The 15,786-nt window shown below is 41.5% G+C and overlaps 1 protein-coding gene across 1 annotated transcript in view; it reads right to left on the reverse strand.

Annotated features, from left to right (window-relative positions):
* The window catches only part of PTAR1 (protein prenyltransferase alpha subunit repeat containing 1), a 68,737-nt gene that overhangs the window by 3,587 nt on the left and 49,364 nt on the right, over positions 1–15,786 (reverse strand). Inside the window, exon 6 of the mRNA XM_044287245.1 lies at positions 1,380–1,642. Coding sequence (XP_044143180.1) covers positions 1,380–1,642 — 263 coding nt within the window. The remainder of the gene's footprint in view (positions 1–1,379; positions 1,643–15,786) is intronic.

The following is a 15,786-nucleotide window of genomic DNA, read 5'->3' on the forward strand; positions in this document are numbered from 1 at the left end:
CAATAAATTGCAAGGTTATAAACTCTTTCTCTCCTGGAGAACATCGCACAGTTTCATGGGAAACACAGAGATTTACAGATTTGTTTTTTGGAAAAGAAAGCAGACTATTTTCCCTTCTCGGCACAGCACTGCTTGACGTAGACCGTTCCAACACACTGGTTCTGGTACACAGGCATTTAAAGGGATGTATACGAAACCTTGTAGTCCAGCCCTGCATCAAAATACACTGTGACAAAACTACATTTTACTCTGGAGTTTCCTAATGCAAGTTTCATTTAGCGAGCAACCGCAAAGCAAGCTAGGCAGTGTGTAAGTGGATTCAGGGGGCCGCTAGCTAGCTCCTCTCAGCATCGCATAATAGAGGGGACATATGGAGACAAGAGCTTTTTCATGATTACTTTATCCTACTGTAATCAAGGGGCTACAAGGATTGGTTATAGGCTCTGTCCACTCTTGCACTATTTGCCATGTGTTTCTGTTGCTCTTCGATGGTCAGGACAGTAAAGCATGGCATGCTGTAGGGAAAAAAAAAATCTATGGTATAAAGTTTTAAATACACAAAGAAGGAATTTATCAATGCTATTGTGGCATAAAAAAGTTGCAAATTATGATGAACAGTATATTGGTGCCAAAAACTGCGAATTTATGAAAATGGGGCAGGGCTTTTCACAGCCTGATGTATTTGCTAAAACTTACACCACAAACTGGCGCTAAGTTATAGCTGAAGTCTTCGCCAGCTCCTGAGTCTCTGGCACAGAGAGGGGTAGAGATGCACCTAATTTATTAAAAGGCATCTATCTCTTAATAAATCTCCCCCACAGTGTCCTACGCTTACTGATGTGAGTGCAGCTAGATTTTGGCATAAATTGCACCAAATTGTGGTGCAATTTGGCACATCTAGGTTTAGAGTAATTTTCTGCACCCTAGTCTGATGATGGGGCTGGTCTTACTGGCAAAGGGGTCTGGCTTTTCAGTACACGGGTGTGACATTGCGACACAATTCTGGCATAAAATGGTGTCTTAAAGTAAGCAAACCAATAGTTGGTACAGAGACTAGAAAAGTGTCTATCCCTGCACCATATTTATCATCCCACCTGATCCATGATAAATCTGGTGTAGGCCTACACAGCCTAAGTTTACACCATCTATAGGCGGTGGTGCTGGGAGTCGGACCCCCGCCGATCTGATACTGATGACCTATCCTAGGTATAGGTCCTCACTTTTCAAACCCTGGATTACCCCTTTAAGGGACTGATTCCAATTCCCTTATATACACAAGTGTATGGTCACAAAGGATTTACCATAAATACTTCACTACTTGATATGTGACTGTATACAGGATTTCCATCAAAGTTAGAAATAAAAATCATGTAACCCACCTGTGACACCACAGAGCTTCATGTCCTGGATAAGACTCTATAAGATCGCTACTTAGTTCCAGTTCTTCTTCTATCAAGAGTGGGAGATCCGGCCTAGGAACCTCCTCTTCTCTGGGAAGACTTGCACTGCTTGACGTTTCACAGTCCGTTTGTGCTCTGGAGAGTAAAGACTTCAGCAGGAACTGACGATAATGGAAACCACTATGGTCTGATACATGCATGGAGACCCAGTGTTTTGTGGAAGACAACTCATCTATAAGAAGCTGAAACCAGGAAAAAAATATTAAATTATTGTTTATTTTTCTCAGGCTCTTAATTGTGGGTGTTAAATATAGGATTGCATAGCTGAATGGGAATCAGTACAGCAGCCTAATTCAAGCGCCTGCTGAGAACAATTAGGAAGCTGAAATCACACATTGACATCTACTTTATATCTTAAAATTGCAGACAACAAAGGATTACAATGGCAGCAAACCACAGATACAAAAAGACCTTCAATTACGGCACTAAATGCATAATTTGCATCCATCATGTAATTTCTACGCAGTTTTATTTATTAAGCAAGTGTGCTATAAACAGATGATGTATTGTATATGGAGTTCCCTAGAAAAAGGCTGACCTGCCAGATCCGCACTCTAGACACTGTAGATACCTAATTTGACATGACCACAAATGCTCAATACATAAAAATAAAAGCATAACTGGCTATAAAGTAATATACGATACTGTCAGTCCACAATCGAGATGCACCTTATCAAAAACATGACAATTCCAAAAGGTTAATCTTTTTGTTTGAAAGAATATTCAAATAATGTCAAAATGCCACTCAGACTGAAGGCTACTGGTTGGTGAAAAGACTAAAAACAAAGCAGAAGAGCTGGTGATATAAGCACCTAAAGTCTGCAGCAGACTGGCAGACTGCATGCCAGATGATCGTAGTAACGCTCGTTAGCGATGATCTGGCAGTGTAATACTGCCACAATCCGGTTTAAAAATAGTTTGCAGTCGGCAGATCGTGCTGTCTAAACACTATCTGATTTAATGTAGGTAACAGCAATGGCATTAGTGATCATTCCTCCCCATACTGAGGAGGAGATCGCTGCGTGTAACCTGAGGGCCACAAATATGCCGAGAATTGGCCAGACTAAAACAGTTGTGTGTATTCATCGCTAGGTGAAGACTCCAAATAGCAAGGAGAGACGGAGCTTGACTAAGCACTCTTGTCGTCTTCTTGTATTAGCGACAGGTGGTGGTCACAGCATCCAGAACCGCAGTGATAAAAACCTGTAACGTGTCACTATGAGTTTTTTAAAATGACAAAATGTAACTCATTTCAATAATAAAGAATAAAGCTGGCACTCAGACACACCTGGTAGTCTTACATCAAAATCTTGTATTTATTAATACATTAGTTCAGAATTACTGATAGATTAGATGATAAAGGAATGAATAATATAGTTATTGCATTTGATCCCTCACTTTAATAATTATCACAAGGCCCTCGTGGTAAAATAGAAAAAAAAATAATAGAATAAAAGGGGAAAAAAAATTTGATGAAAATATAAAATATATGCAAAAAATATAGTTAAAAATGTATTTATTCTTGTTGAAGCATCCGTTCCACTTTTTCATTTTTGCTGGTGTCTATCATTTGCTAAATTCATGCCACAGTTTCAGGTTAATCAAGCGTCTAATGATATAAAAACAAGTACAATTATACTGCCGTTTTGATACCACTGAAGAATATGTTGAGATAACACTGTAACGAGTCTGAGAGTTTTCATATGGCAGTCTACTTCACTATTGTGCCCTAACAGCAGGACTACTGAATTTACAGTCTTGGGTCCTATTTAGCTCCGCAGGGCTGACTGTGTACAAACCTTCTTTCCTCCAGACGTAGAGGATGTCCCCTCGTCACAGTCACAGTCCTGGGGATAAATAGATGATGGGATAGATCTCTGTACTGACCTCTGATATATTTATACATAGTAATTAGATCTTCGCTCAGTTGCCTTTTTTCTAAACTGAATAACCCTAATTTTGATCATCTTTCTGGGTACTGTAGTCCACCCATGCCAGTTATTACTTTAGTTGCCCTCCTCTGAACCTTCTCCAGCTCTGCTACGTCTGCCTTGTTCACAGGAGCCCAGAGATGTACACAGTACTCCATGTGTGGTCTGACCAGTGATTTGTAAAGTGGTAGGACTATGTTCTCATCATGGTAATCTATGCCCCTTTGATGCACCCCATATTCTTATTGGCTTTGGCAGAAGCTGCCTGACTTTTTTCTACGGTTAACTAAAAGTCCTTTTCCATGTCAGTGTTACCCAGTGTTTTACCATTTAGTATCTACGGGTGACTTGCATTTTTCCTTCCCATGTGCATAACCTTACATTTGTCGGTCTTAAATCTCATTTGCCACTTCTCTGCCCAAGCCTCCAATCTATCCAGATCCATCTTTAGCAGTATACTGTCCTCTTCCATGTTGATTACTTTACGCAGTTTAGTATTGTCAGCAAAAATTCATATTTTTTCTGTGCTAACCTTCTACAAGATCATTAATAAATATATTGAAGAGGATAGGGCCCAATACTGTCCCCTGTGGTACCCCACTGGTGACAGTGACGCAATCTGAGTGTGTTTCATTAATAACTACCCTCTGTTTTATACCACTGAGCCAGTTACTTACCCACATATAGACATTTTCTCCCAGTCCAAATGTTTTAGAGAAATCAAGATATATGACATCAGTTAACTCGCCCCGATTCAGTCTAGAACTTACCTCCTCACAGAAACTGATTAAATTTGTTTGTCAGGACCGATCCCTCATGAAGCCATGCTGATACAGCGTTATACACTTATTTTCATTGAGATACTCCAAGGTAGCATCTCTCAAACAGTTTACCCACAACAGATGTTAGACTTTACCGGCCTATAGTTTCTGGGTTCTGTTTTTGACCCCTTTTTGAATATTGGGAAGACAATTGCTAAGTGCAGATCCTGTGAGTATAGAGTCCTTAAATATCAGAAATAAGCGTCTGTCTATTACATTACTTAATTCTGTTAGCAAACGGGGGTTTTGTCATCTGGACCAGGTAATTTGTCTATTGTAATCTTTTTAAGACTTCTTCCTGGGTCAGACAGGCCACATTAATGGTGAATTTACTTGGACACTCTGCATTTCATCTTCCTTAGTGAATACAGTGGAGAAAAAAAATAGCAAAAAAATTTGGATTCTATTCATCGCCTTCTACAACTCCTCCCTCATCACTCTGTAAAGGCCCAACACTTTCAGGTTCAACCTTTTTACTATTTATATATTGGAAGAACATTTTAAGCTTAGTATTACTCTCTTTGGCAATGAGCCTCTCTGTCTCCAGCTTGACTGCCCTTATCTATCTTACATATTTAATTATTTTCTTTATAGCTTTTTGTGCTTCTTCGCTACCATTTTGTTTTAGTAATTTAAATGCTTTCTTTTTGTTTTTTACATTTCTATTTATCCACGTTTCTTTTTTTTTTTTTTTTTTTAAACATCTTTATTGAGATATTCACAAATTACAAGAAGCTTACTACATTCCAGTAAGACAAAATGTACAATGGTACAAGAAGTTTGGCATCACATTACATAACCAGAACATAACCGTCAACAAAATGACATACCACATCAAGGTAAGAGCTAAGAGACCATTAAAGAGACTTAGATTTATTAGGGTTTATTAAGGTAGGGAGAGCCCAGGTTTTGTGATCCGCTAGACTAGCAACCAGTGTTGGAGTGGATATACCACTTATTCCCTCTCAGTCATCATGAGACACTTACAATGGGTTTTTGAGAGGGCTCGTTGTTTTGTAGTGACATGAGACCAGAGAGGGATAGTTCTCTAAATTTCATCTGGGGAGAGATAAGAATTCATAGTTCCATTTTTTGTGGAACCAATTCTTACCATCATCCCTGGCCCTTTCTAATTCCACCATATCCATCAATAGGTAGCATTTTAGTTGCTGAGTGATGTATGACATGGTGGGTGGAGATGGGTCAAGCCACGCTCGTAATAAACAGCGTATAGTTACAATCAGAGCAATATGGACAATTGGTGGTATTTTCCCCGGTTTACGTGAGGGATCATCAACGGGTGAAAAAGAATGGAAAAGGAGCAGCAATGGAGCTACTTGGATCGGACTAGACCAAATGCTATTTATATAACGAATCACCTTGCGTCAAAATATTTGTACCCTCGGGCATGTCCACATCCCTTGGAACAGATGAGAGCCCTGCTTCTGGCATTTGGGACACGCCACCAACCTGTTAGGGTTAGCAGGAGAGATCGGTATGTTGAACCATAATAGGGCAAGTGCATTAGTTTGAAATGTTTTTCTCGCCACTTCTCACAAATTATATGTTTGCGGAGCTGTGTCCATCCCTCTAGTATCCTTCGGCCCACCTCTGGAATCTTATGAATTGAAGCATTTTGGGAAGTTGTATGGGGTTGGTCCTATATTAAATATTGTACATCTCTTATTGATTAAAATATACTGGATATAGATCTTTTCTGCCTGCCTGTCCCCCAAAAAACATTAAAAGGTTGGTCTCCAATCTCCAAAGAATAGCTAGACAAAAAGCCTGCAATTGCAGATACTGGAAACTTTGGTTTGAAGGCAGGCAGAAAACTTGTGATATTTCCTCGAGAGTTTTTAATCTGGGCTCGGACTGCCCCACTTTTTGAATGCCAGCCGATCTCCACGGTGCGAAAAGTTTGCTCTGGTGGCCCACTTGAAATTCCACATGGTGCCAGAGGGGAAGGTAATTGGATATTCTAAATGAGTGTTTAAATCTTTTACGAAGCTCCTTCCACGCCCCTATCGTATCATGCACTATTAGCGATTTCTTTAAGCTTGTGGGTAATGTCGCCAAGGTGGTATGAAGCAGGCTGGCTGGATCGAAGGGGTGTGTGAGAGACGACTCCAGCTCATAGTTGGAGTAGTAATTGGAATGATGAATCCAATCTATGACATGCCTACCTAGGCAAGCTATATTATATGCTCGTATATTTAGAAAATTAATTCCTCCCTGTTTTTTTTAGACAACGCTGATCATATTGTAGTCAGTTAACATCTGCGTGATGCAAGAGGAGGAGGATGGTCTGAAGGGGGTATAACAGTTTTGAGAAGCTTATCATCTTTATGGAGGTGAGCTCTGCCCAATAGGTTTATGGGCAGATGTCCCCAGCGCTGGAGTTCACGCTCTATTTTAGTTATTAGAGGAGGAAGGTTTAGTTTATAAATGGAGATTTGGCAACTTTTTAAAGATATTTAAATACAGATATTTAATAAAGGAGGGTGCAATTTTGATGCCTGTTGCTATTATAGCTGCTGAGGATTTGGAGTCCAATCTGCCTAAGCTCAGTAACTCACATTTTTGGGGGTTAACCCTAAAGCCCGGTAGTTGCCTATACTCATTAATATGTTCAAATATGCCAGGTAGGTGAAGTGTTGGATGGGACATAAATAGTAAGGTTGTCTGCGAATAGGGCCGTTTTAACTGTACATTTTCCTATGCCTATGCCTATCCCTATAATCTGCCGCTCTCCAATCATCTAGCTAAAGGCTCAATTGCTAAGTTGAAGAGTAAAGGTGACAGCGGGCAACCCTGTCTTGTCCCCTTCTGTAAGGGGAATGGGTCTGAGCAGAATCCCGGAAACAACATGGATGCTCGTGGGGAGGTATATAATTGTGCTAGGAATCCTCGGAAGGGTCCAAAAGGCATCCAGTGTAAGGTCTAGTCATTTCCCGAATACATTGTCAAATGCCTTTTCAGCGTCAAGGGCTATCAAGGCAGCATGGGAATCAAGGGGGGCGGTGTCCAGCCGTGACATCCAGCGCAGCAATGACTTTGCGTATGTTGGACACAGCCGCTCTAACCCTAACAAAACCAACCTGGGCAGGGCCAATGAGATCAGGCAGATGAACCGCCAATCTGTCTGCCATGAGTTTTGCTATTACCTTGAGGTCTTGGTTTATGAGGGAAATAGGGCGGCATGATTCCGGTTTGCGAGGGTCCTTATCAGGTTTTGGGAGAACTATGATGTGCGCCAGATTTGCAGCAGTGGGTGTTTGGTGTAGTAAGAAAGTAGTGGGGGGGGGGGTAGTAAGCAGTTTATAAAAATCAGATGAGAAGCCATCTGATCCTGGGGCCTTGTGACTAGCCAGACTCGAGATGGCACGTGCGAGTTCCTCAATAGTGACATCAGAGTTAAGCTCATCTCTCTAAGCTTGGCCTAGCTTGGGTAAATTAGCCTCATCTAGATATTTATGTCCCTCTTTGCAATCGAAGCCCCCAGAGTCGCTATATAAGGAGGAGTAAAAATTTCTAAATACTCCCGTCCCATCACTGCTTATGGTTCTAAGGAAATATTTCCCAATTTAGTAAAGAGACTGGCGATCAAGTTAGGTTGTCTAGTACCCTTGGCCACATTGGCTAGAAGCCGGCCTGATTTGTTGCCAAATCATAAAAGGTCAGAATCCCATTTTGCCCTATATAAGGTTTCTCTCTTTTCTAACAACAGTTCGAACTGGGCTCTGGTATTTTTCCAGGCCACCAGCGTTTCATTAGGTGGATGGGATAAAAAGTGGATATATTTTTTCGAGCGGGTCACATAAGTGATGATATGGACTCTAATAACAGCCTTGGCTGTCTCCCAGAACAGTGCTGGCTCTTCCTTGTGTTTATTATTAGTAATCTCAAAGTCTTCCCACCATTTCTGCAACTGGATCTTAAAAGTAGAATTCTGCAGCAAGAATGAGGGGAATGGCCAATTAAAGAACTGAGCGGTTGGGCTCGTGTGAGCCTAACTGGACCATGATCAGAAATGAGCATTTGTTCAATGACAGATACTCGGGGGATCAGTGCCTGGCTGACAAATATATAGTCAATGCGGGACCATGATCTGTGAGAATCTGAGAAAAAGGTATACTCTTTGCTCTCCAGATGTCTGTGTCTCCTTGAGTCTATCAGGCTGAAGTCTAAAGCCATTGGACCTAGCACCTTATCATAAGATCTAGCAGTACCAGTAAAGTCAAGAGATTTGGTGGATTTGCAATCTCTCTGAATTGAAATATCCTCCCACTATTTTCAACATCTGATAATCAAGTGGCAATTTCGTGGAGACTGACTGGAAGAATTCTCTATTTTTTTTTATACATTGTATATACTGACATCGCCTATTGGTAGGCGTACCACAACGTGCTACTCTCCCCTCTACCACCTGGAGTCTACCACCTGTGTGCAATGAGAAGGCTAGATTCTTCTGGAGTAAAATAAGGGCTCCTGCTTTACGGTTAATTGCTGAGGACCCCAGGATCTCCCCCAACCAGAATTTTTTTGAGAGGTGGGTTTCCTGTAATAAGGAAATATCAGCCTTTAGCTTTTTGAGGTGACGGAGCACCATTGATCTTTTCCGAGGAGAGAGTAGACCCTTAAATTCCATTAATTACCATTAATCATTTTCCACATCCATTAAGGTATTATGTAGACTCCCCGCTGCTTTCCCACTCCCTGAGTCCCTAAGTTTAGCAAATTCTTTAGATACATCAAAGGTAAGGTCACCTTCTGGCTCAATAAGATTACATGTGGCATATAAAAACAGAACACAAACTGCAAAATAAATTTAAGAATAAAGAATGAATTAAAGAAATAAACTGAAAAATGAACCGAAACTATCCCTGGTCTCTGGGTAAAATGCTCTTGTATGAGGCCTTGCTTTTTTCTGACATGCAGGGATCTCCCCCGCACACCTAAAGAGCATGACATTTATCCACCAAGCAAAGAAGCATTTCTCTGGTCTATTGAGTGACCCCCCCAACACCTATAGGGGGTGACCCAATGACCAGAGACAGCTAGTGAGCTGTCAGCATAATGCAAGAGATATCATGAGCATGGTTACTCACACAAGTCTAGGTCTGGCAGTAACACACAAAAAAAAAAAACGGGTCCATCAGGCTTGACCAGGAGTCGCCTTCAGCAAAGTTACTTGCCACCTCTGTAACTAGGAGTCTTGGGATGTCTCTGCGACTTGGGTGCATGACTTTAGGGGATGCTGTCCATTGAAGACCCCAGTGATTTCTGTACATCCAAAGGTATCGTGGCTTCCGAAGACTGGGTTTTGGGAGCCATCTGGATATGTGACACGCAGCGTTGCCGGGTATTGCAGCTGAAATCTCCATCCTTTTTATGCAGCTCCGTGCACACGTGGCTGAACTCTCTCCTACGATTAGTGAGATCGGCCGAGTAATCTGTAGGTTGAGATGAGAACTGGTGTTTGGGCCCTTCTGTATGTGCGTAGTATCGTTTCTTTTTCAGCATAATCAAGGTATTTTATTATGGCGGGGTCTGGCTGGTCCATTGCGGCCCTCTGTGGTCCTGAATTTCGTGCGCTCTGGTCCAAGGTGATAAGCCCTCTCAACTCTGCAAGGGGTAGCGATTCCCAGAGCCGCTAGAATATCTTCTGAGTCAGAGTCTCCTTCATTGCCTCAGAGGGGTAGCAAAGCATGCGTATCCTCTCGTGCTGGGAAAGGGAGGCCCAGCGCCATCTTGTCCTTGCAAGTGGTGGGAGACATGGCGGGTCTTTAGGCAAATATTTGTATCACCTGAGTCACCAGGTGGACGAGAGTGGACTGCTACAACAGTTCCTCTCTAAATCAGAGGAGATATTTGAGCTGGGAAGCAGAGAATATGCTGGGTATGTGGGGTGCATACAGAGCTCCTCTTTCCCCGTGTTTACATGTCCGTGCCGGAACCAGAAGCCCTCCACATAGTTTTTTTTCTTGTTCCTAACCCATATGGTATGTACCTCTCAAAGTGAAAGTTTAGGATGCTTTTAAAAATATCCCAATTAGTGTCTGTCTGTATTTTTCAGGACAATGTACCAGTCAACAAGGTAAATTGTCACTCCAAGGCCTGATTTACACTGCGCTGTAGGGCAAGAAGCAGCAGGACAAAATATGTTGCGTGCAGCAGTATTTGTCAGTCCGCCTCTCTGCATATTTGCTGTGCTGCGGCCGGATCTCCGCCAGTCCCCATTATAGTGAATGGGACCGGAAGAACTTCTGGCAGCGCACGGTTACAGATCAGTTAGGCAGTTCCCCAGCCAGAAATATTAACGCCAGGCCTAAGTTAATACAAATTTGACTTCTTGAAGTTCAGCATTTTTGTCCCTCCCCGACAAAACAACCTTTTGATTGACAATTGGAAATGTATTACGTTATGGTGACTATGGTAAGTATATGGCAGTTTGTTATTTTCATATGGGGAGTTTGGGAAATAAACTTCTCTTGGGACAAAAACTTTATCTGACTGTACTCAAAGATGGTTAAAGGCACTTTACACTGGCCAATGATCGGGAAGAAGCATTCCTAGGAACATTAATTCCCGATAATCGGTCCATGTATAGGTGCCGCTGATCTGGGCGATAAACAAGCAAGTGCTCATTTACTGGGTAAAAGCACTGCAGATATACAGCTGAAACTCGAAAAATTTGAATATTGTGCAAAAGTCCTTTTATTTCAGTTATGCAAATTAAAAGGAATTGCATTAATGCAGCTTAAAAATTAGAATATTGTGAAAAGGTCCAATATTCTAGGCTCAAAGTGTCACACTCTAGTCAGCTAATTTGTCCATACCCCCTGAGCAAAGGGTACCTCAAAATTGTGACTTTGGGGTTTCATAAGCTGTAAGCCATAATCATCCAAATTATAACAAATAAAGTCTTGAAATATCTCGCTTTGCAGGTAATGAGTCTATCTCATATGTTAGGGTCACCTTTTAAGTTGCATTACTGAAATAAATGAACTTTGCACGATATTCTAATTTTTAGAGTTTCACCTGTAGACACTAAAATCATTGTTTCGGGCCAGCAGATCGTTCTGTGTACACGGATCTGCTGTCTGAAACAAAGATTTTCTGTGGGGACAAGCGGGCAATTAATGGGAGTTTTTCCTGATAGCTGACTGCTGTGTTGGCCCTTATAGGGTAATCTTGACAGCTTTGTTACTACAAAGGCCATAAACAAGAGATAACAGAAAGTAATGATTAATCCAAATCCCCACCATTTTCACTGCACTTGTTTTTAACACTGTGATAGATAAGGTCAGTGTGTCATACATATCTCAGTGTTTATTCTACTGAACAACCTCAGTTAGGCTACTTTCACATTAGCGTTTTCAATTCCGCTATTGATATCAGTCATAGGATCTCAATGGCGAAAAAACGCTTCAGTTTTGTCCCCATTCATTGTCAATGGGGACAAAACTGAACGGAACGAAACGCACCAAAATGAGTTTCGTTCCGTTCGGTTGTGTCCCCATCGCGGACAGAATAACGCTGCAAGTGGTGTGCTGGCTGTTGCTAAGAACCTTGGGCTTCAGAGCAACGATCAGTGAACAATACATTTGGCATCCGATCATGTGACCCCAGCAGTAACCCCCTTAGATCCTGTAGTTAATAGCGATTCCAGAAACTAAGGTGTTTGACAAAGGAAGGGAGCTTCTGTCAGTCCATTAGCACCCACCAGTGTGATAACGGGGTAAAATGAAAGGGATTGGCCACTTTCTGGCAGTATCTGTAAGATGACTATATGGCGCGTACTAGCATAGACTTTGTCGATATTCTTTGTAAATTTCTATATTTCATAATGTATGCCTTCATGTTGGTCAAGTCCTTTGTGCTGTTCACACGGAGGTCCTGTCCATAAAATGGCTGCTGATAGAAGGTCATGTGACCAGGCATTACTTATGAAATATAGCAAACAGCACAAAATATCAACAAAGGCTATATTAGTAAGTTCCATACAGTCATCTTACATACACATTGATTACAAGCAGCCAGAATGTGGCCACCCCCTCAAAAAAAGAAAAAAAGAAGTATTTTCATTCAAAATTATTTACTGTAAAAAAATTTTTTACATACTTGCCCACCGCAATCATACCAACCATACCGCTGGGTTCACACTGTGTTTATACCTCCACTGGGTATTCAGTCATTGTGTACGTTGGAATACCCAAAAGTGATGGGTACATGAAACAAACAGAGTTCAAAGGATTCATGTTTAGGCCCTGTTTGATCTACTTCTGTTTTTTCTGCCAGACAGAATAGCGTAGTCTGCCACACTATTCTGCCCTGAAAAACAGCAAGAAACAAATGGAAAGCAGGTCAACCGAGTCTAAAGATAAATTGTTTGAACTAACTGAAGTGAATGTACCCGTTGCTGAATATGCTTGAGTACAGCTTTTCTGGTATTCAAAAGTATACCTCAACAGAAAGCCCAGTGAGGAGCTAGAATGAAGTAGTTTTTTTTGTACTCCCCCTAATTAATAAAAAGGTCATTAATAAATTATATGTACCCCAAAAATGTTCTATTGAAAAATATAATTCGTCCTTCAAAAAGTAAGCCCCCAGACAGCTACATAGACAGAACAATAAAAGTATTATGGCTCTTGGAATGTGAAAATGAAAAAATAAAATAAAAATGAAAACGACTACTTAAAGGGGATAATTTTGTGGTGTTCTCACTAACAGCAGCATAAACTAGTTACAGATCCCCTTAGCAAAATGCCTGGTCTCTTTCTTTCATTGAATCGTTTTGCTAAAATCTTGCACTGAACAGCTTCTGATGTTCAAAAGCTCCTGGCCCTCCCATTATACCTGCTGCCGATTTTAGTTGGAAAAAACATGTCAATCGGGGTGGGGGGGGGGGGGGGGGGGGGGAACCAATCCTGGTTTTCGCTCACAATCACTGATGGAAATCACTGGTCAAAACCCTGACATGTGAATGAGACTTAAAACTGATAACCTATTCCCTTCAAAGGGTTTATCCATCTATAAACACTATGCCACATGACCGCTGAGGCCACTGCTTAGCTGCAGTGGTCATGTGTTGGTTGCATATAAAACAGACTGGGGGACTGCCGGAGAACCTTCACCATGATAATAAGGCTAGGGCGCCACGACGACATTTGTTGCAGCAATGTCCCACAACATTTTTTGCAATGAGTCTATGGTGTCACATTGCGACATGCTGCAATGCAAGAGTCGCACAAAAATCCATCCAAGTTGGATTTCTGTGCGACTGTCGCAGTGCACCACCATTGACTACCATTACAAAAAACATAATGTCACAAGACACATGTCGTGGTGTAGCTGTTCCTTTTTTGTAGAGCGACAAATGTCGTTGTTTAGCCCTAGCCTAAGCTGATGACAAAGTGTCCCTTTGCTAGGAATCCAAAAAATTTAATGGGGCTGTGGCTTTTACTAATGATGACCTATCCTAAGGTCTAACTCCCAGCACCTCTGCCGATCAGCTATTTGATCAGCTGTGTATGACGTCCCCATTCACTTCTATGGGACAGCTCTGTAGTATTCGCTTGAACAGACAGAGCCATCCCATACAAATCAATGGGGAAGGCATACTTGTAATTACACCTGCTCACCACTGCAATGAGCAGGTAAACAGAGCGGAGAAGGCAGCGCTCATAAGAGACCTGCCTTCTCTTCAAAAAGCAAAATCGGCGGGGGTGACGGGAGTCAGACCCCGCCAATCTGATATTGATGACTCATCCTGAGGATAGCTCAATAGTAAAAATCAGACAACCCCTTTAAGAGCTTATTTTTCAGTGAGTGTTCAGTTTTCCTCCAGCACCACCACAGGAGGAATGAAGCATTACACTATGACCATTCAAATCAATAGACTGTCTGTATAAAGACCCTTTTAAATGGGCTGAGGACCAGGACAATTATCAGGTATGAACACTCATTGCTGATAATCACCCCGTTTAAAGGTGCTTCCGATCACCTAACAAATGCTTGTTCATTGGGCAATTACATCTTACTATAGGGGGATAATATGAGGAGTAATAATCATCCATTCCAATATATGTAAATGCAGCTAACAAGCAGGCGATGGGCAGCAATGAATGTTCATAGGAATGGAATGGGAATGTTCAGCCAGCATAAAAGTGTCCTAATACAGATCCACCAGAGAGATGCTCTTTATAACCACTCTCTCCAAGAGATGAGTACTCCCCACCTCTATTAACTCAGAACTCACTAATGGGGTATAAGAAAATGGGTTTTCTAAATCCTACACCTTTAAAGAGGACCTTTAATAGGTCCAGACATTATGAAATAAGTAGGTTGTGTAGAACACAGTGCAGGCATGTAAGATCACTTACTAGCCTATCTGTCCGGCACGCCGTTTCTCAATAGGCGTCTCCTTCTCCCTGGCTGTAGCGCGGTCCAATCACAGCGGAGACGGTCACAGCCAGGGAGAGGGTGAGCTGTTTTTTCTCCCAAGGTACCACTTGGAACTGAACCAGAGTTTGGGAAATGTTTTTTTTACAGTACAAATAAATTTATGACGTTATTGCGCAGGAGCAAATACATTCTAATACTGTACGGCGCTCCTGCTCCATACAGAATTAGAACAAAGTTTTATGCAAATCGACTTCGGATGTTTCATCCGAAGTCGATTCGCTCATCCCTAATGGTTCTTGGCAACCACTTACTTGTAACTTATAAATGACAAACCGCTGAAATCAAATCACCGGTCTCTACTTTATTCTGCCGTTAGTATAGGCAGCATAACGGTGATAACAGCTTCCCTTTAAGGGGAAGTAAAGTAAAAAAAAGTAGTGTAGACCTGAGGCAGAGTTTTCTAGAAAGTTTCTTGCTGTCTTTTGATCTGTATAATTCTGGGTATTACGTTATTTACTGGAACAAGGACAATCCCTTTAATCATTGTAGAATATCAAGGACTCCTTGTTATTTAGCTGCAAATATGAAATACTAATTTGACAACCGAAGTGTTGAGGTAAGAAAGCAGCATCATATCACTTGTAGCAATCCCTCACACTGTGCAATGGGGATTTGACACTGGATGAAGCACACAGTGCATTGATTTTAGAAATCTATCCCTAGAGGAAGAAACTTAAACAGTTTCTATTACTTTCATCTTTAGGTGTCAAACTTTTTCCCTCTTTCAATAAAATATTGTTAATTTTCTTACACACCTTATAGCCAACCGTTTGAGGTCTCGGGGGACTTTGCACTTGCATGAAAAGAAACAATTCAACAAGAACAATGTCTATACAGCAAAAAAAAAGTAGTCACTTTTCTATAGAACTGCAAAGAGCAGGAACTAAATGAGAAAAGCACTGAGCAACACAAGCAGGGGCATATATCAAAACTATAGTGAGGCAGAAAAGTCGCAAATTATGGCGCACACCGTATTTGTGCTGTCATTTTGGAACATTTTTTTAGCTTCGACACTTTTGTAAAGGGTTGGGGCTTAGTGGGAGTGCCGGGCTTCCAGCCACCCATCTGATTTACTATAACTAGCTGGTGTAAGTTATAGCTCAG

This window comes from Bufo gargarizans, chromosome 1, assembly GCF_014858855.1.
Source record: "Bufo gargarizans isolate SCDJY-AF-19 chromosome 1, ASM1485885v1, whole genome shotgun sequence".
In the NCBI taxonomy this organism is placed as follows: Eukaryota; Metazoa; Chordata; class Amphibia; order Anura; family Bufonidae; genus Bufo; species Bufo gargarizans.